Source organism: Gopherus flavomarginatus, chromosome 3, assembly GCF_025201925.1.
Source record: "Gopherus flavomarginatus isolate rGopFla2 chromosome 3, rGopFla2.mat.asm, whole genome shotgun sequence".
NCBI classification, from domain to species: Eukaryota; Metazoa; Chordata; order Testudines; family Testudinidae; genus Gopherus; species Gopherus flavomarginatus.
Window position 1 is genome coordinate 274,563,793 of NC_066619.1, and position 24,893 is coordinate 274,588,685.

Below are 24,893 nucleotides of genomic sequence, written 5' to 3' on the forward strand. Positions count from 1 at the left end.
GAGGTGAGCTGGTTGTGGTGATTTAGTTCACTAGCAATGGGAGCTGTCACGTCTCAGTGTGGCTAAAGGTTTATGTTGTTTTATCCATTATTTTTTTTCCAATGCATCCAATGAGCCTCTCAATATCTCATTAACCCTCTAAGCCATCAAAGAAATTAACACCTGTCATTAATAAATACATCAATGTGTCACCACAGGTGAACTGACATGGCATGGCCAGGAGTCTTTTCAGCTCGAGGTGAACTAGAAATGTATCTTAGACTTTGTTCTGTGCTAGGCGAACAGATCTGACTCAGTGGCTGATAGACAGGGGCTAAGAAATGAATCTGGCTGTCCGTGGTTCCCAAACTGCAGCTGCCCAGATTACGAGACAGCTGAGAGCAAGCAGCTGTTACACTGCATGAAAGTAACTAATAGCCAGAGCAGGGAGGATTTTGTATTGGCCAGTGTCACTGTGTGAAAAGGGTTGTGTAAATATGTTGACAATAATAATCTCCTTCATCTTCACCTTGAACGGTGCTGATTGTTATACTGTAACACTGGTCTACAATTTTTGAGAAGTCGTCTGCTTCAGAGATAAAATGTGATATTTATTATGTATTTTGATGTGCTGAACTCAAATATGACAATTAAAACAACTGATTGGCTACTGTTTCTAAGATATTTAAGTTTTTACATTTTATGTCTATGTATATTGTGTAGATAGCAGAGTTTTAATCATAAATTGTAAACCTAGGTCTTTTCATGTGTTTATGGTTGCTTTACATGATAATATTTCGCCTGTCCTGTTTATGTAACACTTTAAAAATCAGCAAAAGGGTTATATAAATAAAATTTATTATGAAACACAAGGCAAAAAACTATTATGTACACAGTTTAGTCCTATTCAGTGTCTACTCGGCGCTTCTTGGCTTGTCTCTTGTATTCATTAAATGGAGCATCTCTTGTCACTGTCCAGCAATAGTCTGCAAGCATTGATGGGCTCCATTTGCCCTGATAGCCTGCCAGGAGATTCCACTGCTGTAGTCTGGAGCCCAACAGCTCTGCCTTACTCTTGGGTAGTTCCAAATCCCTGACAAGGTCATTCAGTTCACCTTATGTTATGAGGTGTGATTCAGAGGAGGAGGATGGGAAAAAATGTGGCTCCTGTGACATTGATGATTCAGGACCAGAAGTTTCATCCTCTTCCTCTTCCTCGTCTGACTCAAGTGAGAATGATTCTGGTGCATCAGAAACCGGCAGTCCTTCTCCGTGGGGTACTGGGCGTATAGCTGATGGAATGTTTGGATAATGCACAGTCCATTTTTTCTTCTTTGACACACCTTTCCCAACTGGAGGCACCATGCAGAAGTAACAATTGCTGGTATGATCTGTTGGCTCTCTCCAAATCATTGGCACTGCAAAAGGCATAGATTTCCTTTTCTGTTCAACCACTGGTGAAGATTTGTTGCACAAGTGTTGCAGCATATGTGTGGGGCCCACCTCTTGTCCTGATCTCCAATTTTGCAGCCAAAAGAAAGGCGTTAGGCTTTCTTAACCATAGTGGTTATACTGCGCTTTTGTGATGCAAAAGTCACTTCACCACAAACATAGCAGAAGTTATCTGCACTGTTCACACAAGTACGAGGCATCTCTGCTCACTTTGGCTAAACAGAAATGTGTCCCTTTGCAAAATCAAACACTGACAAATAAGAGAGCACCACACTGTATGATTTCTAGAGCTGATATAGGGCAATTTGTTCAGCAGAATGATGTAAGCTTCGTTATGATTGCATCATCCATGACTTCTAGGAATAACGATGCAATTCATATCATGTATGACGCAATACCAGCTTCAGATTGCATCATTCATTGTTTTGCCTAAAAAGCAAGTACTGTCCAAACCCAGTCATAGATTTATTCATAGATCCAGTCAAAGATGTATTGTAGTCATTTCTGGTTTAAATTGAGATCCCTTCCCTTTATAACTCACTTATCCTCCGCCATTCCCAAGTCAAGGGTCGTATATACTGACCCAATAGCATATCTTGAAAACTAGAGCCAATCAACAATTTTAAGCATCATTTTTGTTCTCAGTGACCCAGAATTAGTAAAGTTGGACTACATTTATTTCAGAAGCATTTTGGCTGTAGAACAGTGTAATCAGCAACACTGCTCCCAGCCTGTCTGCCACTGAACTGGGTTGGGAACCCTGGCAGCAAGGTGGAGGCACTTTACATAAGGACCTGAGGAACTTGTCCTCGTTTCTGTTGGTACCAGGTTACTAGGCCCTTAACGCTGGAACTGCCACAGATTCTGGAGTCAGATTCAGCAGAATGTCCCGGCCGGTATCTGAATGTAAAGATAAATACAAACAAAATTATTAACTATAGACACTCTAGTGTTTTCACACATTTGTTTTTCTGTGTATTGTATTGTATTTTCTTGATTTAATGAAAAAAACCTGAGTGGATTCCAATGTGCACCTAAATAAGAGCGCAGGGCTGTCCTGTTGTGATACAGAAAACCCAGTTTGTGCATCTTCTAGATTTTGGGCTGATTCTTACCCTGGATCGAGAGCACTAGGAAGCAGATGAGCTGAGCCTGTGAGATCATCTTCACGTGTCTGTCCTGACCAGCAGTTGTGAATAAACCACAAAGAGTGAAGTGAAACCTTTATAACTGCTCCAAGCAGCAGGGAAGGGTCAGTGGGTTGCATATAAGCAAAACATCTACCCTCAGCCCCTGATATGGAGTCAGAGCTCCATCTACTGTAACACAGTGTAGCTACCCTGATGTCAATGGAGCTATGGTGACTTGTATCTGTTGAGGAGCTGGGTCATGGGGGATGGATTGGTTTGTGCTAGTCTAGAAAGCATATTTATGTATGAATGTGTTACAAACTCTGTCATTTATTGCCCCTCTCACCCATCCACTGTTAGCGTCTTACTCCTGATTTTGGACTCTCTGCTCTGCCCAAGCTGATAGCATGGAGAAGCATGGAGAGGGCATCTAGACCACCTCCTCACCCACTTTTACCATTTATTCAGGCTCTCCCATCAATCTGGAACTCTCCCTGCCCACCCAACAACAAACACCACATCTCCTCTTTTGTGTCCCTTGTCCAAACCCCATTTCTTCAAGCCCCCATACAGTACACTCTAATTCCATTGAAAGAATTGGTGTTAACCAAGAAAGAAACTAGCAACCTACAGGACACATGCACTAGCCTCATAAGTAACCATATAATCCTCCCTGTCACCCTGCCCCTTCCCCTTCCCTTTCCTGTGTTGTCTCCTCTTTGTTGTTCAAGTGCTTTAGATTCCCTATCCGGTAAGCATGAGTGCTCATGTGTACCATTGTGTACATGGGGAGAGGCATTGAATTCCAAGCATAGGACACTGATGGACTCAATGATACCTCATACATTTATGAAGTGGTGTTGCCAATGCTAACAATTAAATTATGTAAAAGCAGCAAAGAGTCCTGTGGCACCTTATAGACTAACAGACATATTGGAGCATGAGCTTTTGTGGGTGAGTACCCAATTCCTTGGATTCACTCACGAAAGCTCATGCTCCAATATGTCTGCTAGTCTATAAGGTGCCACAGGACTCTTTGCTGCTTTTACAGATCCAGACTAACATGGCTACCCCTCTGGTAATTAAATTATGAGTCCCATGGCATGTGATGGTTTATTTAAAGCCTCCCCAGCTCCTGGAGCCATACTGATTGCAGTGAAAAGCTTGACCCAAGTGCACCCAGGATGCTCCAAACCAGAAGACAAATGAACTCACTGAAATGGTATTTTTTTTTAATGTCGTGATTTCTGAATGCTAGTGGTTAGCAGTACTCATAAATTAGTGACATTAAAAGTGTTAGCAGGATCAGGGACTGTCAGCTCTTCAGAGCAGGGGTTCCTGTCTGCGTTTGTTCAGTGAAGTGCCAAGCACATCCAACAGTAATGCTACACGTCTTTCTGTGTTGGGCATTTCAGATGGTCCAGTCTCTACTGGAGGAGTGACAAGTTTGTGTGATACCATCTGCTGGCAATAGGGGGGATATGAGCGTGTGTGAAGAGGTGGAAATGGGGAAACACCAGTCGCCAGTGAAACTAAAATAGAATTGCACTCTGTTGATCCTGTCACTTTTCATAATGCAACATTTGTTTTTTTTCTACTCAGAAAGCTCCTTCTTCCCCTAGTTTCTCTCATCCTTCCCTTTTCCTTCTCTCTTCTCCTTGTGTCTTCTCTGTTCCACTGTCACAGAGCCCTATGTCCAGCCCAAGCACCCTGTTATCCATCTCAAGCACACTGCTCATATTCCAGTCCCCTTTCTACCCACACAGCCTTCTGTACAGACCTCTGTCTCTCTGTCTCTCTCTCTCATTCCCCCTCACCTCCCTGCTCCCAGGCAGTTCCTGAGAGGTGCAGACAGCCCTCAGCTCTCTTTGATTCCATTGGGCACTGATGTCACTTGGTGCCTCTCAGGAGCCCCTCAGCCCTTTTTCAGGATTGGCCCTGCCCGACCACAGAATATTGGGAATGCAGCCTATCTCTGGTGTCATGGTGGAAACTGCCTGAGCATAAATAAATGTCATCCACATGGCTGAGGTTTTGTATCTATTACTACTGCTGAGCTGGTCACACCCAGATAAACAGCACCCTGACCCTGTTGGCACAGTCTGAACTGCAGGTGGGGGGAGCAGCAGATACACTGACACTGTGATTGTCTTCACAGAAATCTGCATTCAGACTCCCAGAGTGGGGAGGTTTTTGTATTGGTCTGTAACACTGTGAGAGGTGAGTGCTGAGTCTGCAGACAATAATAATCTGCTGCTTCATTGGCTTCAACACTGCTAATTGAGAGAGTGTAAATGGTGCCTGACCGACTGCCACTGAAATGGGCTGGGACCCCATAGGGACGGTCAGAGTCTTGATAGATAAGAAGTTTAGGAGCTTGTCTGGGTTTCTGTTGGTACCAGGATACAGTGTAGCTGCTAAGGCTAGAACTGGCTGTACATCTGATGGTGACTTTTTCTCCCGGAAACACTGAGAGGGATTCTGGAGACTGAGTCATAGTGACCTGCCCATAGGAGCCTGCATTAAATATGAAAGATAAATAAATACAGAGAAAAAGTCATTGATAGTGAGCAACAAGAACTAATTATAAGTGACTGACACTTGCATCATTAGACAATGGTATGAAATTTATCATATAATACAAGATGTTCAAAATCATTATATTCAAGCCATAACTGTGATGAATTACTTATTTAGTAGCCAATCTAACTACAGTGTTTTGAATTTTTAAAATATCAGTGGATCGTTGTCTTTTAAGCCAGTGCCGATCGGTTCTGATTCTTACCTGGAATCCACAGCACCAGTAGCCAGAGCAGCTGAGTCTGGGAGAACATCTTGGTACGTCTGAGTTGGCAGGTGCTGCTCAATAAGCTGTGGAGAGTGGAACAAAATCTTTTATAGCCCCCAGAGCAACAGAGCAGTGTCACTGGGGAGTTCACATGCAAAGCAGCCCATGTGTGTCGAATCCCAGCCTCTCTGCATAGACTAGACATAGAGCCAATTTCTGCGCATCATCACAGTGTGTGGTGGTCCCTCATCTTCCAGGGAGAAGGAAGCTCTGGTGGGTCTGGCATAGAAGTGTTGGGCTCTGCTCCTGCCTTTGCTACACCCTTTGTGTGTGACTTTTGGCTTGTCATTATGGGGTTGATCTTGTGAAGTACTGAGCACTCTCAGCTGCCATTGAAACCAATGTGATGATCTACGTGTACACACATTCCTGCTCCAGTGGAAAAGATCACTAATTCTCTCTGTTCCTCATCTTCCCTGTGTGTAAAATGGGTAGGGTGTGACCCTGGGCGGTGCTGAGATATCACTGGTTAGCTTTTGTAAAATGCTTTGAGATCCTCAGGTAAATAGTGCTGCATTGGTGCAGATTGTGTGCTTTCTACTACCATTCCCCAGTCACTGTGGGAAGGTTAATTGTGATATCGGCCTTTTATAATGGACCATAAGGTGGGTAAGCGTCATGATACTTGGTATTGTCGTGGAAATGACCACCAACGAGTTGAGTTGATCAGGGTAAGGTGGGGTCAGGGGGGGTTTCCCTATCAGTATTTTTCTTATAGTCTCAACTCCTGGGGTCGAATAAGTAGATGACAAGCTGCTTTTTAAAAACGAGGAGGTTGAGGAGCAAAGTCTGAAAAGGGGTAATCCTGAAGGCAAGTAAAAAGAAGCCAACATTTTTTGTTTATAAAAATGTCTTGTGATATGTTGGGCCTTGACTTGTGATTTGTGAATGGCTGGGGCTGGCAATGCAGCATTCAGGGGTGATTCCTCTTATCCCACTCCACTGACTGTGCCTGAGTGCTGGTGAATCTAGACAAGCTTGAGGGCGAAGTTCATTTCTCTGCTTCGCAGTTATTCCTTATATTCTTATTTCTTTATATTACCATTGCACCTAGGACCCCAGTCATGGCCTGCGACCCCACTGTGCTAGGTGCGGTACAAACAGAGAACAGAAGGAGGGTCACTGCCCCAAGGAGTTGACAATCTCAGTATAATACAAAGGACAAGAGGTGTCTTCAAGCAAATGGGGGTTTACATGGAATTGATGAGACAATACTGGTCAGCATGAGAGGCAGTGGTCTCCACACAACAGCAGCCTGACTGTTGTCGAGCTGTCTGTAGGTCTCATGGCAAAGGAGACATTTCAGGAGGGATTTGAAGGAGAACAATGTTTTGCAGATGTTTTCTGAGAGATTCTCCCAAGTATGAGGGGAAGCATGGGAGAAAACTTGAAGATGCTTGTTTGCAAATTAAACAAGTGGGTGATGGAGGGTGGCAGCCTGGACTGATGGGAGATGGGAACTGATGTCCCAGTAGTGACTGAGAGACTATAGATAGTGTGGAGACAGGCCATGAAGGGTCTGGAGAGTGAAGACAAGTAGCCTTGGTTTGATGAGAGAGAGAAAGGAGAGCTAAGGGAGGGACATAAAAAGAGGGGTGGTGTGGTCAAAGGGACAGGCTAGGGAAGTGATCTTTGCAGCAGCTTTCCAAAGGGATATGAATGGGACTAAATTGCAGTTATCAAGCAAGTGAAAAAGATGCTGCAGTAATTGAGATAGAATCACAAAAATGTAGGGCTAGAAGGGACTGCGATAGGTCATATAGTCCAACCTCCCACACATTCCCCGTGAGCTGAGGTGAGACCAAGCGTACCTAGACCATCCCTGACCGTGTTTCTTTAACCTGTTGTTAAAGTCCCCATCATTGGAGGTATTTACAACCTCCCTTGTTGAAGTATACGACTACTTAACTATCTTCATAGTTTCAATGTTCTACCTAATTCCTAACCTAAATCTCCACTGGTGCAGATTAAGTCAGTTACTTCTCATCCTACGTCCATTGGAGTTGGAGAACAATTGATCCCTGTTCTCTTTATAACAGCCCTTAATATATTTGAAGCCTATGATCAGGTCCCTCCACCTTCAGTCTTCTTAATGTCATAATCAGATAGCTAAGGGTTAATGTTCTTTTACCTGTGAAGGGTTAACAAAGGGAACCAACCACCTGACCAGAGGACCAATCAGAAAACAAGATTTTTCAAATGTCAAGGGAGGGAAGTTGTTGGGTGGGTGTTCTTTGTCTTGGTTTGGTGACCCTCTTGCTCTGAGAGTGATCTTTCTCTATCTCCAGGCTTTCTAATCTTCTGTTTCCAAGTTGTAAGTACAAGGATAATAAGACAATAGGTTTATACTGTTTTTTTGTATTTACATGTGTGTATTTGCTGGAATGTTTTATATTATATTCTTTTTGGATAAGGCTGTTTATTCATTTTTTCTTTTAAGAAATTGACCCTATATATTGTCACCTTGATACAGAGACCATTTTTATGTCTTTTTCTTTCTTTTTATATAAAGCTTTCTTTTTAAGACCTGTTTGAGTTTTTTCACTGGTTAAGGCTAAGGAACAAAGGGAGAGGGAAAATCTCTTTGTGTTAGATTTACTAAGCCTGACTTTCAATACTCTCTGGGTGAGGGGAGAGAGAGATTTGATGTCTCGGTACTTTTGTTTCAAGGACTTGAAGCAGGGAATATCCTAGAGTACCCAGGGTGGGGAAATCTGGGAGGAGGTAAAGAGGGGGAAGGGAAGTGGGTTATTACCCTTTGTGGTGAACTCAGGACATCTGAGTCTTGGGGTCCCCCAGGGAAGGTTTTGGGGAGACCAGAGTGAGCCAGCCACTGGAATTTTCTGGCTGGTGGCAGCGATATCAGATCCAAGCTGGTAATTAAGTTTGGAGGTTTCATGCTAGCTTCTCATGTTCTGAAATCTAAGGTTCAGATCTGAGTAGGAAAGTTAGGACAGAAGCCTATGATCAGGTCCCTCCACCATCAGTCTTCTTAACTCAAGATTCAACATACCCAGTTTTTTAAACCTTTGTTGTAGGTCAGGCTGATGATGAGAACCTGGATGAGAGTTTCGGCTGTGTGGATGGCTACAAAAAGCTCTTTCTTAAAGATGTTAGCAGAAAGAATCTGCCAGATTTAGACATAGCCTACTTTTGAGGACTAGAGAGATGGCCAGGTTGACAATGACAGGCAAAATGGTGGTGTTGTCCATAGTGGTGGAGAAAGGAGGGAACAGGGAGTGCTAGAAGGGAAAATCAAGGATTCTGTTTAGCCACTTTGAGTTTGAGCTGAGATTTATTGGCCTGGAATGTGAGTGGAAAAGCTCAGACTGGTTTGGATTTCTACCCGCAGTGGGTGCAGAGCTCCATGCACCAACCAATAGATAAATAAAAGGCATTTTAGGCCACTGCAGTGCCTGTAAGGTTATCACTGCCTCTTGATTTTAATACCATGATTACAGTGATACTGTCTACAGGAAGCATCTGTTACACTAGAGTTAGGGAAACAAAACACAAGCAGGGAACAGAGAGGGTTTTTCATGCGTCTGTGTCACTGGGAGAGGCAAGCGATAGGTGTTTTGGCAGAAATAAAGTCCAGCATCTTCACCTTGAACCCTGCTGATTGTGAAACTATAGTCCGGGTTTTCATTCCCTGGTCTGCTGAACGGGGCTGGGATCCCAGAGGGACGAGTGAAGGAACCATAAACAAGAAGCTTAGGAACTTCTCTGGATTTCTGTTGGTGCCCGGTGGCTATGAAGTTGCTAACACTGGAACTGGCTTTGGTGACTCTGTCTCCAGGAGACACTAACAAGGATTCTGGAGCCTGAGTCCTCACAATTTCCCCACTGGATTCTGAACTGACTGGTGCTGGTAAATGAAATCTAATGAGTAAAACAAAATATGTACAGCTGCTCTGAAGAGCAGGGAAATATCAGTTGAATAGAACTATGCAAAATACCTAGACAGAGCCCTTGTCACAGCCTAAGAGGTGAGAAGGGATTTGTCTGGCTCAGAATGTTTGGGGTGATTAAATAGAAACATCTTCCCATGGAGAGAATGGCAGAGGTTTCTGTTTGTGGAGAGTACTTTAGACAGAACTGTAGTATTTTATATGTTGGTAACACTAGCTGGTGGCTGTGCAGAGAATTCAGCTTCATCGGTTTGTTACAACAGTGTACTAAATATGAAGAATCCCGTATTTATAGTGAGTTAAGAATATGTCTGAAATACAAGAGACCATCTGTGCAAGGCAGAAATCTGTCACTGTTACTCATGATCTGTAGCACCTTACTCCACATTAGCCCACTGTAAGAATACTTTGGGGTTACAGGACAGAATTTTTATAGGTATTTAGGTTCCTAAACTCCGAGTGTGCCCAGAATGCTCCAAAACAGAAGACAAATGAAATCACTGAAATGATACTTTTTTAATCTCATCATTTCTGAATGTTATTGGTTGGCAATACTCATAAATTAGTGACATTAAAAGTGTTAGCAGGATCGGGGACTGTCAGCTCATCAGAGCAGGGTTCCTATCTGTGTTTGTTCAGTGAAGTGCCAAGCACATCCAACAGTAACGCTGCACGGCTTTCTGTGTTGGGCATTTCAGATGGTCCAGTCTCTGCTGGAGGAGTGACAAGTTTGTGTGATGCCATCTGCTGGCAATAGGGGCGATATTCAGTACTATGATTTCTTTAACTTCTATCCCTGTTGCCAAGTGAGCCTATGGGTATGTCTACACTACGAGATTGTTCCGATTTTACATAAACCGGTTTTGTAAAACAGATTGTATAAAGTCGAGTGCACGCGGCTACACTAAGCACATTAATTCGGCCGTGTGCGTCCATGGTCCGAGGCTAGCGTCGATTTCAGGAGCGTTGCACTGTGGGTAGCTTTTCCGTAGCTATCCCATAGTTCCCGCAGTCTTCCCTGCCCCTTGGAATTCTGGGTTGAGAGCCCAGTGCCTGATGGGGCAAAAATCATTGTCACGGGTGGTTCTGGGTAAATGTCGTCACTCATTCCTTCCTCTGGGAAAACAACGGCAGACAATCGTTTCGCGCCCTTTTTCCCTGGATTGCCCTGGCAGACGCCATAGCACAGCAACCATGGAGCCCATTCAGCTTTTTTTTTTACTGTCACCGTATGCACACTGGATGCCGCTGACAGAGGCATTATTGCAGCTTTACACAGCCGCATTCGTTTGCTTTTGCATGATAGCAGAGACAGTTATCAGTTGTTCTGTACTGTCTGCTGCTATCATGGGTGCCCCTGGCTGAGGTCGGCCGGGGGCGCAAAGGCAAAAATGGGAATGACTCCCCGAGTCAATCCCTCCTTTATGGTATCTAAAAATAGAGTCAGTCCTGCAAGTGTACTAGAGAACCAGTGTATCAGAGAGCACAGCCGCTCCGTGTCAGATCCCGCAGAAATGATGAGCTGCATGCCATTCACGGGGGGTGCCTCTGCAACAACCACACCCATTGCTTCCCTCCTCCCGCAACCTTCCTGGGCTACCGTGGCAGTGTCCCCCCCATTTGAGTCATGAAGTTATAAAGAATGCAGGAATAAGAAACAGTGACTTGTTACTGAGATTCAATGAGGGGGAGGCAGCCTCCAGCTGCTATGATAGTCCAGGCAGGGCATTAAACGGTGAGGGGGAGAGGAGCCCAGCATCCCGCTGCTATGATAGTCCAGGCAGTACAGAATCTTTTCTTCACACATGAAAGGGAGGGGACTGATGGAGCTCAGCCCCCAGTTGCTATGATGAAGATGGTTACCAGCTGTTCTGTACCATCTACTGGGAATGACCAGGAATCATTCCTATTTTTACCCAGGAATAATGAGGCCAGCTAGGAATGAGGCCAGCCAGGACCACTCACGGACTGATGGTGACGACAGATAGTAGTCATATTGTAGCATCTGCCACCGGGGAGGGGAGAAGAGCGGATACTGCTCTTCACTGCTGCAGCATCGCGTCTACCACCAGCATTCAGTAGACACAGGGTGACATTGAAAGAAGTCAAGAAACGATTTCTTTCCCTTTTCTTTCACATGGTGGGGGGAGGGAGTAAATTGACGAGCTATATCCTGAACCACGCTGGACAATGTGTTTGAACCTACAGGCACTGGGAGCTCAGCCAAGAATGCAGATACTTTTCGGAGAGTGCTGTGGACTGTGGGATAGCTGGAGTCCTCAGTACCCCCTCCCTCCCTCCATGAACGTCCATTTGATTCTTTGGCTTTCCGTTACGCTTGTCACACAGCACTTTGTAGCCTAGAGATTTTTTTCAAATGCTTTGGCATTTCGTCTTCTGTAACGGAGGTGTGATAGAACAGATTTGTCTCCCCATACAGCGATCAGATCCAGTATCTCCTGTACGGTCCATGCTGGAGCTTATTTTGAATTTGGGACTGCATCACCACCCGTGCTGATCAGAGCTCCACGCTGGGCAAACAGGAAATGTAATTCAAAATTTCGCGGGGCTTTTCCTGTTTACATGGTCACTGCATCCGAGTTGAGATTACTGTCCAGAGCGGTCACAGTGGTGCACTGTGGGATACCGTGCAGAGGCCAATACCGTCGATTTGCGGCCACACTAACCCTAATCCGATATGGTAATACTGATTTTAGTGCTACTCCTCTCGTCGGGGAGGAGTACGGAAACTGATTTAAAGAGCCCCTTATATCGATATAAAGGGCCTCGTAGTGTGGACAGGTGCGCCATTAAATTGGTTTAACACTCCTAAAATTGGTTTAAAAGCGTAGTGCAGACCAGGCCTATGAGTGTGTGTGAAGAGAAGGAAATGGAGATACACCAGTCACCAGTGAAACTAAACTAGAATTACATCCTGTTGATCCTGTCACTTTTCATAATGCAACATTTTAATACTCAGAAATCTCATTCCTCTAGTTTCTCTCGTCCTTCCCTTTTCCTTCTGTCACTTCTTCTGTCTTCTCTGTTCCACTGTCACAGAGCCCTGTGCCCCAGTACCCTATTATCCATCCCGTGCACACTGCTCACATTCCAGCCCCCTTTCTATCCACACAGCCGTCCATACAGAGCCACCTCTCTCTCTCACCCACCTCCTACTCCCCAAGCTCCCAGGCAGTTCCTGAGAGGTGCAACCAGCCCTCAGCTCTCTTGGATTTCATTGGGCATTGAAGTTAATCGGTGCCTCAGAGGAGTCCTTCAGCCCTTTGCAGGATTGTCCCTTCTTGACCAGAGAATATTGGAAAAACAACCTGTTTCTGGTGTCATTTATCACAGTGGAAACCGCATGGGCATAAATAAATATCATCTGCATGACTGAGGTTTTATATCTATTATTATCGCTGAGCTGGTCACACCCAGACAAACAGCACCCTGATCCTGCTGGTGCAGTCTGAACTGCAGGTGGAGAGGGACATCAGTTACACTGACAGTGTGATTGTCTTCACAGAAATCTGCATTTGCAAACACCCAGACCAGAGAGGTTTTTGTATTGGTCTGTATCACTGTGGGAGGTGAGCTACTCCACTGAAAACAATAGTAATCTGCTGCATCATTGGCTTCAACGCTGCTGATTGAGAGAGTGTAAACGGTGCCAGATCCACTGCCACTGAACCGGGCTGGGACCCCGGAGGCAAGGGAGGAGGCTTGATAGATAATCGGTTTAGGAGCTTGTCCAGGTTTCTGTTGGTACCAGGATACATAGCTGCTACTGATGCTAGAACTGGCTGTACATCTGATGGTGACTTTTTCTCCTGGAGACACTGAGAGGGATTCTGGAGACTGAATCATTGTGACCTGCCCACAGGAGCCTGGATTAAATTTGAAATGTAAATAAATACAGAGAAAAGGCATTGACAGTGAGCAACAATAAATAAGTGATATTTGCAACTCTCAACAATAGTATGATATGCATCACATAATACAAGATGTTCACAATCATATTCAAGCCATATTTGTGATGAATTACTTATTTAATAGCCATTCTAGCTACAATGTTTTGAATTTCTAAAATTTAAATGGATCCTTGTACTGTTAAGCCAGTGCCATCCGGTTCTGATTCTTACCTGGAATCCAGAGTGCCAGTAACCAGAGGAGCTGAGCCTGAGAGAACATCTTGATATGTCTGATCTGGCAGGTGCTGTTCAATGAACCGCGGAGAGTGAAACAAAATCTTTTATAGCCTCTCAGAACACCAGGGCAGCATCACTGGGGAGTTCACATGCAAAGCAGCCCCTGTATGCGGGATCCTGGTCTCCCTGCTCTGACTAGATATAAAGCTGGGTTCTGTACATCATTGCAGTTTGTGATGGTCACTAGCCCTCCAGGAGGGAAGGATGCTTTTGTGGGTTAGGCACAGGGAACCTCGGTTCTGGGTCTGCCTCTGCCAGTCTGTGACCTTTGACTTATCATTGTGGGCAGGATCTTGTGAAGTTCTGGGTGCTCTCAACTCCCACTGAAATCCATGGGATGAACTAAATGAACAAGGACAGCAGAATCTGACTCTATACACCCAGTCCTGCCCTCACTGATGTCAAAGGCAAAACCCCCATTAATTTCTGCGGAATAAGTCCTTACATCCACCTCCTTCCATCTCTCTGCACCTCATCTTCCCTGTCTGGAATATGGGGAAGGTGATTCCTACAGGATGTGCTGCTGATGAGTGGTGGGATATCACTGATTAGTGTTTGTAAAGTCCTTGGAGATCGCAAGGTAAATGGTGCTGAATTAGTGCAGAGGGTGTTCATAGGCCTAACCCCTCCCCATCTACCATAGGCGTTATCAACCTTTTATACAAGACAGTAAGATGGGCAAGTCTTATGATAGTTAGGTTTTGGAGTGATTTTTTTAAGTCCTAACTCCTGGGATCAAGTGATTAGGTGAAAAACTTGTGTTTTGTTTTGTTTTTTAAAGAGAGTTTCCAGCCCACTTGTTTAGGGAGCTGAGTCTGAAAAGGGGAAATCCCAAAGACAAATAAAAAGAAGCCAGAATTTAGTATTTATAAAAATCTTGTGGATGTGTTGGGCCCTGACTTGTGATTTATGAATGGCTGGGCTGGCAATGCAGCATTCAGGGATGTGTCCTGTTATCCCACTCCACTGACTATGCCTGAGTCCTGGCCGACAGTGAATTTAGACAGTCAGGACAGTAACTCAAGCTCAATTCTTTAGCTCAGAGTTATTCATTATATTGTCCTTCTTTATTTGTGTTGCCATCACATCTAGGAGTCCTTGTCATGCCCTGGGACCCCATTGTGCTAGGTGCTGTACAAACCCAGTACAAAATACATGGCCTCTCCCCGAGGAGTTGACAATCTAAGAATGAGACAAAAGACAACAGATGGCTCTAGGCAGATGGGACACTACAAGGAAATGATGAGTCAATACTGGTCAGCATGAGAGACAGTGGTCTCAGCACAACAGCGGCCTGACTCTTCACGAGGTCTCATGACAAAGGAGACATTTCAGAAGGGATTTGAAGGAGAACAATGCAATAGTTTTGCAGATATTTACGGGAGGCTCCTCCCAAGTGTGAGGTGCAGCATGGGAGAAAACATGAAGATGCATATTTGCAAATTAAACAGGTGGGTGATGGAGGGTGGCAGCATGGGCGATGGGAGATGGGAATTGACGTCCCAGTAGTGAGTGAGAGATGATGAGTAGCCTGGAGACAAGCAAAGAAGGGCCGTCAAAGTGAAGACAAGTAGCTTAAGTTTGATGAGAGAGAGAACAGGGAGTTAATGGAGGGACACAAAGAGAGGGTTACATGGGCCCACTGACGGGCTAGGAAAGCAATCTTTGCAGCAGCATTCTGAATCGATATGAGCAGGAAAGAGAGCATTTGTCAACGCCAATGAAAAGGATGTTACTATAATTGAGACATGAGATGAAATCATGGAAATGTAGGGCTGGAAGGGACGTTGATAGGTTATCTAGGCAAGCCCTCCCCTTCCCCAGCCCCAACTCCCAGCCAGGGCTGAGGCAGGACCAAGCATACCTAGACCATCCAGACAGATGTTTGTCTAACCTGTTTTTACAAACCTCCAGTGATGTGAATTCCACAGCCTCTCTTGGAAACATATTCCAGTTCTTAACTACCCTTATAGTTAAAAAGTTTTCCCCTATCATATAATCTAAACTCTAGCTACTCCTTGTGAGAGGCCCAGCTTAAACAAACAAAACAAAACAAAAATAAGAGTTCAATGTCTAGCCCTACTAGATGCAGAGCAAAACTTGACTTGAGCACCAGCAGAATGCCCCGGGTCAGAAAAGAAATGAAAGAAATCAAATGGTATTTTTTTAACCTTGTGATTTTTAAGCTCACTTCATGACTTCTGGATGTTTGTGGTGGGCACTACTGGTAAATCAGTGTTGAACAGAAGTGTTAACAGGATCAGGGACAGGGAGTGTCAGCTCTTCAGAGCAGAGCTCCTGTCTGCATTTGTTCAGTGAAGTGCCAAGCAGGACCACCCGGGGGAGGGCAAGAGGGGCAATTTGCGCCATCCCCTGGGCTCCGCAGGGGCCCCCATGACAGTTTTTTGGGACCCCTGGTGCGGGGTCCTTCACTTGCTCCGGGGGCCTCTGAAAACTCTCGCGGGTCCCGGGCCCCTGAAGCTTCTTCCGCTCCCTGTCTTCGCTGGCTGTGGGTTCCTCCGCTCCGGGGCGGAAGGACACCCTGCCACCAAATAACAGCAGAAGCGGGACCCGCCGCCGAAGTGCAGCCGGGTCTTCAGTGGTAACTTGGAGGCTAGGGTCCTTCCATTCTGGGACCCTCCGCTGAAAAGCCTCGAAGACCCGCTGCGAGGGCCCCCTGCCGCTGAATTACCGCCGAAGACCTGGCTGCAGTTCGGCGGAGGGTCCTGCTTTCGCGGTAATTCGCTGGCGGGAGGCCCCCGCGCGGGTCTTCGGGGCACTTCGGCGGTGGGTCCCGGAATGGAAGAACATCCTCCCCCTCCGCCAAATTACCCCCGAAGCAGGGCCCCCCGCCGCCGAAGACCCCAGGCCCAGGAATCCTCTGGGCGGCCCTGGTGCCAAGCACATCTAACAGTAACGCTACACGGCTTTCTGTGTTTGGAATTTCACATGTTCCAGTCACTGTTGCAAGTATGACACATTTGTGTGATGCCACCTCCTGACCATAGGGGGCTATTCAGTTCAATTAATTAGTTTCCTTATATCCCTCTTTTGATGTGAGGATACGCACATCTAACAACATGCAAGAACATTTTATTGTCACAAGAGGAAACGACTAAGCACAGATTGTTAGTGGAACAAACAGATCCACCTCATAGTCTCTTCTCTGAAGTTTCACCGACTTAGTGAAATAGCTTTTATTTAGTAAACAGAAAATATGCTGATTGAAAGGTTTTTCGGAGTTGCATTTCCCTCTTTTGTGGCACTGGAGGTTTACACTTGCACTTGTTCTAGCTCTTGAACAATGTTCAATATATTTAAATGCTTCATTTTGTTTCTCTACATTAAATAATAACGAATGGTTATTTTTACAACCCCTTGCATCCATGTTCTTCATTAGATATAGCAAAAATGAATCTGACATTGATTTCTTGTATAGCTGCTCTGTTGAGAACGCTCCTTAGTGTTAAATGTATTGGGGAACACTTATTACAAATAAATCCCAACATACCAGTAGGAAGGATATACAGTGACTTCTCTTGTCAGGTGTTTTGCTATTTTCTTTTCCTGCAGAAGCTTTCTCCTAGCTCTGACTTTCCAATCTGCCACCCAGCTTTCCTCCATGTGCTCACTGTTGCAAGGAAGCCAAATTTATATGCACACAAAAATAGAAGCTGACTTCAGAAGAGAACACAGGTTGGGTTCTGACCCCCTTGAAGTCAATTGGATATTGTCTGTGACTTCAGCAGGGCCAGGATTTCCCCCACTGCGAGTGTGTGTGAGGATATGGAAACGGGGTACAAGAATCCCTAAAGAAACTAAAGTGGAACCCTTGTGGACTCTGTTATTGAGATAACGCTGTATTTATGCATTCTATATTTTCTATAGTCACAATTCACCTTTTTTCCTATTTTCTCTCATGCATCCCCATCCATCTCTCTCCTTCTTCTTATGTCTCATGTCTTCCACTTCCCTCATGTATCACAGAAGCCTGTACCCAGCCATTCACCCTATAGTACATTCCATGCACAGTTCACATTCCAGTTCCCCTTCCCCCACACAGGGCCTTCCCTTTCTCTCTTCGGACCTCTTTCCACAAGGTGCCAGGTAGGTCTTGAGAAGTGCTGAGAGCTCTCAACTCTCTTTGTCTGTAAAGGGAGCTGCAGTCGCTCCATGCCTCACAGGATCCTCTCAGTACCTGGCAGGAGTGGCCCTGCTTGGCCATAGAACATTGGGAGTGTAACTGGTCTCTGATGTCTTGTGTTATGCTGGGAACCTCGTGGCCATAAATCAATGTGACCCAAATGGCTGAGATTTTGCATCTCTCACTATCTGTGAGTTCGTACCACCGACACAAACAGCACCCTGATTCCACTGGCACAGTCTGAACTGGAGGTGCGGAGGTGGTTTTGTTCCAGACCATTGGGAGCTTTCTGTTTCCCCATTAAAATGGAGGGACCTGAGCTAATGTTTGGTTAATTGTGTGTTGGAGCAAAGGGGAGACAAGGAGAAGGCCATGGCAGTGAGGATTTTGGACACTAACATATAACACTGCACCCTAATTGGGAGTGTAGCAGCTGCACTAACACCGTGATGATCTTCACAGGAAGCAGCACTCACACTGCCACAGAGCGGGGAGGTTTTTGTATTGGTCTGTATCACTGTGAGAGGCGAGCTATCAGTCTGTAGACAATAGTAATCTGCTGCATCATTGGCTTCAACGCTGCTGATTGAGAGAGTGTAAACGGTGCCAGATCCACTGCCACTGAACCGGGCTGGGACACCAGAGGCAAGTGTAGAGCCCCAATAGATAAGAAGCTTAGGAGCTTGTCCAGGTTTCTGTTGGTACCAGGATACATAGCTGCTACTGATGCTAGAACTGGCTGTACATCTGATGGTGACTTTTTCTCCTGGAGACACTGAGAGGGATTCTGGAGACTGAATCATTGTGACCTGCCCATAGGAGGCTGGATTAAATATGAAATGTAAATAAATACAGAGAAAAGGCATTGACAGTGAGCAACAATAAATAAGTGATATTTGCAACTCTCAACAATAGTATGTTATGCATCACATAATACAAGATGTTCACAATCATATTCAAGCCATATTTGTTATTTAATAGCCATTCTAGCTACAATGTTTTGAATTTCTAAAATTTAAATGGATCCTTGTACTGTTAAGCCAGTGCCATCAGGTTCTGATTCTTACCTGGAATCCAGAGTGCCAGTAACCAGAGGAGCTGAGCCTGGGAGAACATCTTGATATGTCTGATCTGGCAGGTGCTGTTCAATGAACCGTGGTGAGTGAAACAAAATCTTTTATAGCCCCCAGAGCACCAGGGCAGCGTCACTGGGGAGTTCACACGCAAAGCAGCCCCTGTATGCGGGATCCTGGTCTCCCTGCTCTGACTAGATATAGAGCTGGGTTCTGTACATCAATGCAGTTTGTGATGGTCACTAGCCCTCCAGGAGGGAAGGATGCTTTTGTGGGTTAGGCACAGGGAACCTCGGTTCTGGGTCTGCCTCTGCCAGTCTGTGACCTTTGACTTATCATTGTGGGCAGGATCTTGTGAAGTTCTGGGTGCTCTCAACTCCCACTGAAATCCATGGGATGAACTAAATGAACAAGGACAGCAGAATCTGACTCTATACACGCAGTCCTACCCCCGCTGATATCAAAGGCAAAACTCCCATTAATTTCCACAGAATAGGTCCTTACGTCTACATCCTTCCATCTCTCTGCACCTCATCTTCCCTGTCTGAAATATGGGGAAGATGATGCCTACAGGTCGTGCCGCTGATGAGTGGTGGGATATCACTGATTAGTGTTTGTAAAGTCCTTGGAGATTGCAAGGTAAATGGTGCTGAATTAGTGCAGAGGGTGTTCATGGGCCTAACTCCTCCCCATCCACCATAGGTGTTATCAGCCTTTTATACAAGACAGTAAGGTGGGCAAATCTCATGATAGTTATGTTTTTGGGTGATTGTTTTAAGTCCTAACTCCTGAGATGAAGTGATTAGGTGAAAAACTTGTGTTTTCTTTTGTTTTGTTTTTTAAAGAGACTTTCCGGCCCACCTTGTTTAGGGAGCTGAGTCTGAAAAGGGGAAATCCCAAAGACAAGTAAAAAGAAGCCAGAATTTAGTATTTATAAAAATCTTGTGGATGTGTTGGGCCCTGACTTGTGATTTATGAATGACTGGGCTGGCAATGCAGCATTCAAGGATGTGTCCTGTTATCCCACTCCACTGACTATGCCTGAGTCCTGGCCGACAGTGAATTTAGACAGTCAGGGCAGTAACTCAAGCTCAATTCTTTAGCTCGGAGTTATTCATTATATTGTCCTTCTTTATTTATGCTGCCATCACATCTAGGAGTCCTTGTCATGCCTTAGGACCCCATTGTGCTAGGTGCTGTACAAACCTAGTACAAAATACATGGCCTCTCCCTGAGGAGATGACAATCTAAGAATAAGACAAAAGACAACAGATGGCTCTAGGCAGATGGGACACTACAAGGAAATGATGAGTCAATACTGGTCAGCGTGAGAGGCAGTGATCTCAGCATAACAGCGACCTGACTCTTCTCGAGTTGTCTCTAGGTCTCATGACAAAGGAGACATTTCAGGAGGGATTTGAAGGAGAACAATGCAATAGTTTTGCAGATGTTTTCTGGGAGCTTCTCCCAAGTGTGAGATACAGCATGGGAGAAAACATGAAGATGTGTCTTTGCAAATTAAACAGGTGGATGATGGAGGGTGGCAGCATGGGCTGATGGGAAATGGGAACTGACGTCCCCGTAGTGAGTGAGAGATGATGGGTAGCCTGGAGACAAGCAAAGAAGAGCCTTCAAAGTGAAATCAAGTAGCTTAAGTTTGATGAGACAGAGAACAGGGAGTTAGTGGACGGACACAAAGAGAGGGTTACATGGCCAAGTGATGGGCTAGGAAAGCAATCTTTGAAGCAGCATTCTAAATGGATATGAAGAGGAAAGTTAGCATTTGTCAAGGCCAATGAAAAGGATGTTACTATAATCGATACATGGGATAAAATCATAGGAATGTAGGGTTGGAAGGGATGTTGATAGGATATCTAGGCAAGCCGTTCCCTTCTCCCCCCAGCCAGGGTTGAGGCAGGAGCAAGCATACCTAGACCATCCTGACAGATGTTTGTCTAACCTGTTTTTAGAAACCTCCAGTGATGTGAATTCCACAGCCTCTCTTGGAAACATATTCCAGTTCTTAACTACCCTTATAGTTAGAAAGCTTTCTCCTGATATCTAACGTTAAATCTAGTTACTTCTTGTCCTACCACCAGAGGACGTGAAGAACACTTGATCACTGTTCTCATAATGACAATGCTTAACGTATCTGAAAACTGTTGTCAGGTCCCACCTCAGTCTTTTCTTTAGACTACACATGCTCAGGTTTTTTTAATCTATTCTCATAAATCAGATCTGAACTGAGAAAGAAACCAGAAAGCATTAGTCGCTTGCATTAGCCTTCTAAATAACCATTTAATCCTTCCTATCACCCTGTCCCTTTCATCTCCTCTTGCTTTTCTTGTGTTTCAAACCCTGATCATGTAAGCGTGTGTGCACATGTGTACATGGGTAGACCCATTGAATTCCAGGCATAGGGTGCATGATGGACTCAGTGGGATGACACATATGTATAACGGAGCATTGCCAACTCTAGCAATTTAATCCTGAGGCTCATGACATGTCATGGTCTACTTACAGCCTCCCCAAGTCCTGGAGGCAACTGATTATGCGAGAGGCCCAGCTTAAAGAACAAAACAAAACAAAAATAAGAGTTCAATTTCTAGCCCTACTGGATGCAGAGCAAAGCTTGACTTGAGCACTGGCAGAATGCCCCAGATCAGAAGAGAAATGAAAGAAATCAAATGGTATTTTTTAAATCTTGTGGTTTTTAAGCGCACTTCATGACTTCTGAATGTTTGTGGTGGGCACTACTGGTAAATCAGTGTTGAACAGAAGTGTTAACATGATCAGGGACAGGGAGTGTCAGCTCTTCAGAGCAGAGCTCCTGTCTGCATTTGTTCAGCGAAGTGCCAAGCACATCCAACGGTAACGCTACACGGCTTTCTGTGTTTGGACACTTTTGTGTGATGCCACCTGCTGGCCATAGGAGGATATTCAGTTCAAGTAATTATTTTCCTTATATCCCTCTTTTGATGTGAGGATACGCACATCTAACGACATGCAAGAACATTATATTGTCACAAAAGAAAATGAATAAGCACAGATTGTTAGTAGAGCAAACAGATCCACCTCATAGTCTCTTCCGTAAAGATTCACTGAGTTCACGGTTAGTGAAATAGCTTTTATTTAGTAAACAGAAAATATGCTGACTGAAAGATTTTTGTGAGTTGCATTTCCCTTTTTGTGTTGCTGGAGGTTTACACTTTCATTTGATCTTTTGAAAAATGTTCAATATATTTAAATGCTTCATTTTATTTCTCTACATAAAATAATAATTAATGGTTATTTTTACAACCCTTTTCATCTATGTTCTTCATTAGATGCAGCAAAAATGAATCTGACATTGAATTTTTCTATAGCTGTTCTGTTAAGAATGCTCCTCTAGCTTTAAATGTATTGGGGAACACTCATTACAAATAAATGCCAAAATGATAGTGGGAAGGATGTAGAGTGACTTCTCTTGTCAGGTGTTTTGCTATTTTCTTTTCTTTTACTGCAGAAGTTTTCTCCTAGCTCTAACTTTCCAATCTGCCACCCAGCTTTCCTCCATGTGCTCACTGTTGCAAAGAAACCAAATCTATATGCACAAAAATAGAAGCTGACTACAGAAGAGAACAGAGGTTGGGTCCTGGCCCCCTTGACGTCAATTGGATTTTGACTCTGACTTCAGTAGGGCCAGAATTTCCCTCACAGTGAGTTGTGTGAGAAAATGGAAACAGGGATACAAGAATCACTAAAGAAACTAAAGTGGAGCCCTTGTAGACCCTGTCATTGAGATAACGCTGTATTTATTCATTCTCTATTTTCTATAGTCACAATTCACCTTCTTTCCTGTTTTCTCTCATGCATCCCCTTCCATCTCTCTCCTTCTGCTTATGTCTTCCACTTCCCCCACATATCACACACTCCTGTACGCAGCCATTCACCCTGTAGTACATTCCATGCATTGTTCACATTCCAGTTCCCCTTCCCCCACACAAGGCCTTCCCTTTCTCTCTTAGGACCCCTTCCCACAAGGTGCCAGGCAGGTCTTGAGAGGTGCTGAGAGCTCTCAACTCTCTTTGTCTCCAAAGGAAGCTGTGGTCACTCCCTGCCTCACAGGATCCTCTCAGTACCTGGCAGGAGTGGCCCTGCTTGGCCATAGAAGGTTGGGAGTTTAACTGATCTCTGATGTTCTGTGTTATGCTGGGAACCTCATGGCCATAAATCAGTGTGACCCAAGTGGCTGAGATTTTGCATCTGTGAGTTTATAACGCCGACCCAAATAGCACCCTGACACCTTGGGCCCCGTCTGAACTGGAGGTGCGGAGGTGGTTTTGTTCCAGGCCACTGGGAGCTTTCTGTGTCCCCATTAGAATGGAGGGACTTGGGTTTCCCTAGGAAAATGTTTGATTAATTGTTTGGTGGTGTCATAAACAGATAATTAAGGGTTAATGTCTCTTCTACCTGTAAAGGGTTAACAAACAGGGAACCAAACACCTGACCAGGGGACCAATCAGGAGACAAGATACTTTCAAATCTCTGTGGAGGGAAGCCTTTGTGTTTTTTGGGTTTTGCTTTGTTCTCTCTGGGCTATTTCTGCATTAATTAGTTCTATCCGTCTCCTATGTTCGTTTTCTTTTTCTATGGCTTGTTGCCTTGCCCGTTCCTGTTTCAGGATGTCCTTGGTACTCATGGTTTCTGATGTCTTGTGTTGGGGCGCCCTCTGCTGGTCTACTGTCTGAACTGCTGCTCCTCTGCTGCCTGCTTGGGGTTGCCTAGCAACAGTGCCTTTTTAAACTTCTTCTACCTAATATTTCGCGTTTAAATTAAAACAAAAGAAAACCCTTTGATATGCAAATATGTTCTGCTGGTGTCTGTTGCTGACCACTTAAGCCTGCTTTGTTTAACAAAAGACCCTTGTTAAACTTTAATGTGTGTGCCCTGAGGCAATCTCTGCACAACCAGAAGAGAGCGAGGAAAAAAAAATTCTCTGGCTGTAGTTTTAAAACCCCCTTCTCTCTGCTTACAAGCAGCTAGTAGAGAAAAAGAAAAATAATATTCCTACTGGCTTTTGCTTTCCATCTTTCCCACACACTGCCACCATGTCATAGTATAATTCCCAATTCTGAACCTTAGCATCCAAAATATGGGTACTAGCATGAATTCCCCTAAGCTTAATTACCAGCTTAGATCCTGTAGTACTGCCACCAATCAGGACTTAGAGTAGAGTGCCTGATAAACTCTGGTCTCCCCCAAAACCTTCCCTGGGGACCCCCAAGACCCAAATTCCTTGAGTCTCACAACAAAGGGGTTATAAACCATTTCCCTTCCCCCTCCTCCCCTCCAGGTGTTCCCTCCCTGTGCTCCTGGAGAGATATACAGATTCAAGCTCTGTGAATCTAAACAAAGGGATGCCCCCTTCTCCTTTCTTCCTCCCAGATCTTTCCCGTCCTGGGTACACTAGGAGATCACCGTGATTCAAACTCCTTGAATCACAACACAGAGAAATCAGATGGGTTCCCCCACTTTCTCTCCCCCTCCATTCTCCTTCCCTGTTAAGTACAGACTCAATTCCCTTGAGCCTCAACAAGGGGAAAAATCAGACAGGTCTTAAAAGCAAAACTTTTAATAAAAGAAGAAAAGAATAAAGAAAATCATTGTAAATTCAAGATGGAATATTACAGGGTCTGTCAGCTTATAGAAACTGGAGAAAAAGCATCCTCCAGCAGAAATACAATTTAAAATACTTCCAGCCAAATACACATTTGCAAATAAAGAAAAACAAATAAAAAGACTATACCGCCTTTCTACCTTTGTACTTACAAAATTGAAAGAGAAGATTAGAGAGCCTGTAGGTACGTGTGGTCACTCTCAGAGCCCAGAGAGAACATAGCAAAACCCAAAAAACACAAACAAAGTTTTCCCTCCACCGAGATTTGAAAGTATCTTGTCTCCTGATTGGTCCCTTGGTCAGGTGTTTGGTTCCCTGTTTGTTAACCCTTTACAGGTAGAAGAGACATTAACCCTTAACTATCTGTTTATGACAGGTGGTGGTAGGGAGCAAAGGGGAGGCAAGGAGAAGGCCATTGCAGTGAAGATTCCGGACACTAACATATAACACTGCACCCTAATTCGGGGTGTAGCAGCTGCAGTAACACTG

The 24,893-nt window shown here is 44.7% G+C and overlaps 1 gene segment (V, D, J or C); it reads right to left on the minus strand.

The window, feature by feature from the left end:
• Window positions 1-4,713: 4,713 nt before the first annotated feature.
• Window positions 4,714-24,893, minus strand: part of LOC127047414 (immunoglobulin kappa variable 3-11-like) — a 36,180-nt gene continuing 16,000 nt past the window's right edge. Inside the window, 2 exon segments of the V gene segment in view lie at window positions 4,714-5,078; window positions 5,347-5,405. Of these exon segments, the coding sequence occupies window positions 4,714-5,078; window positions 5,347-5,405 (424 nt within the window).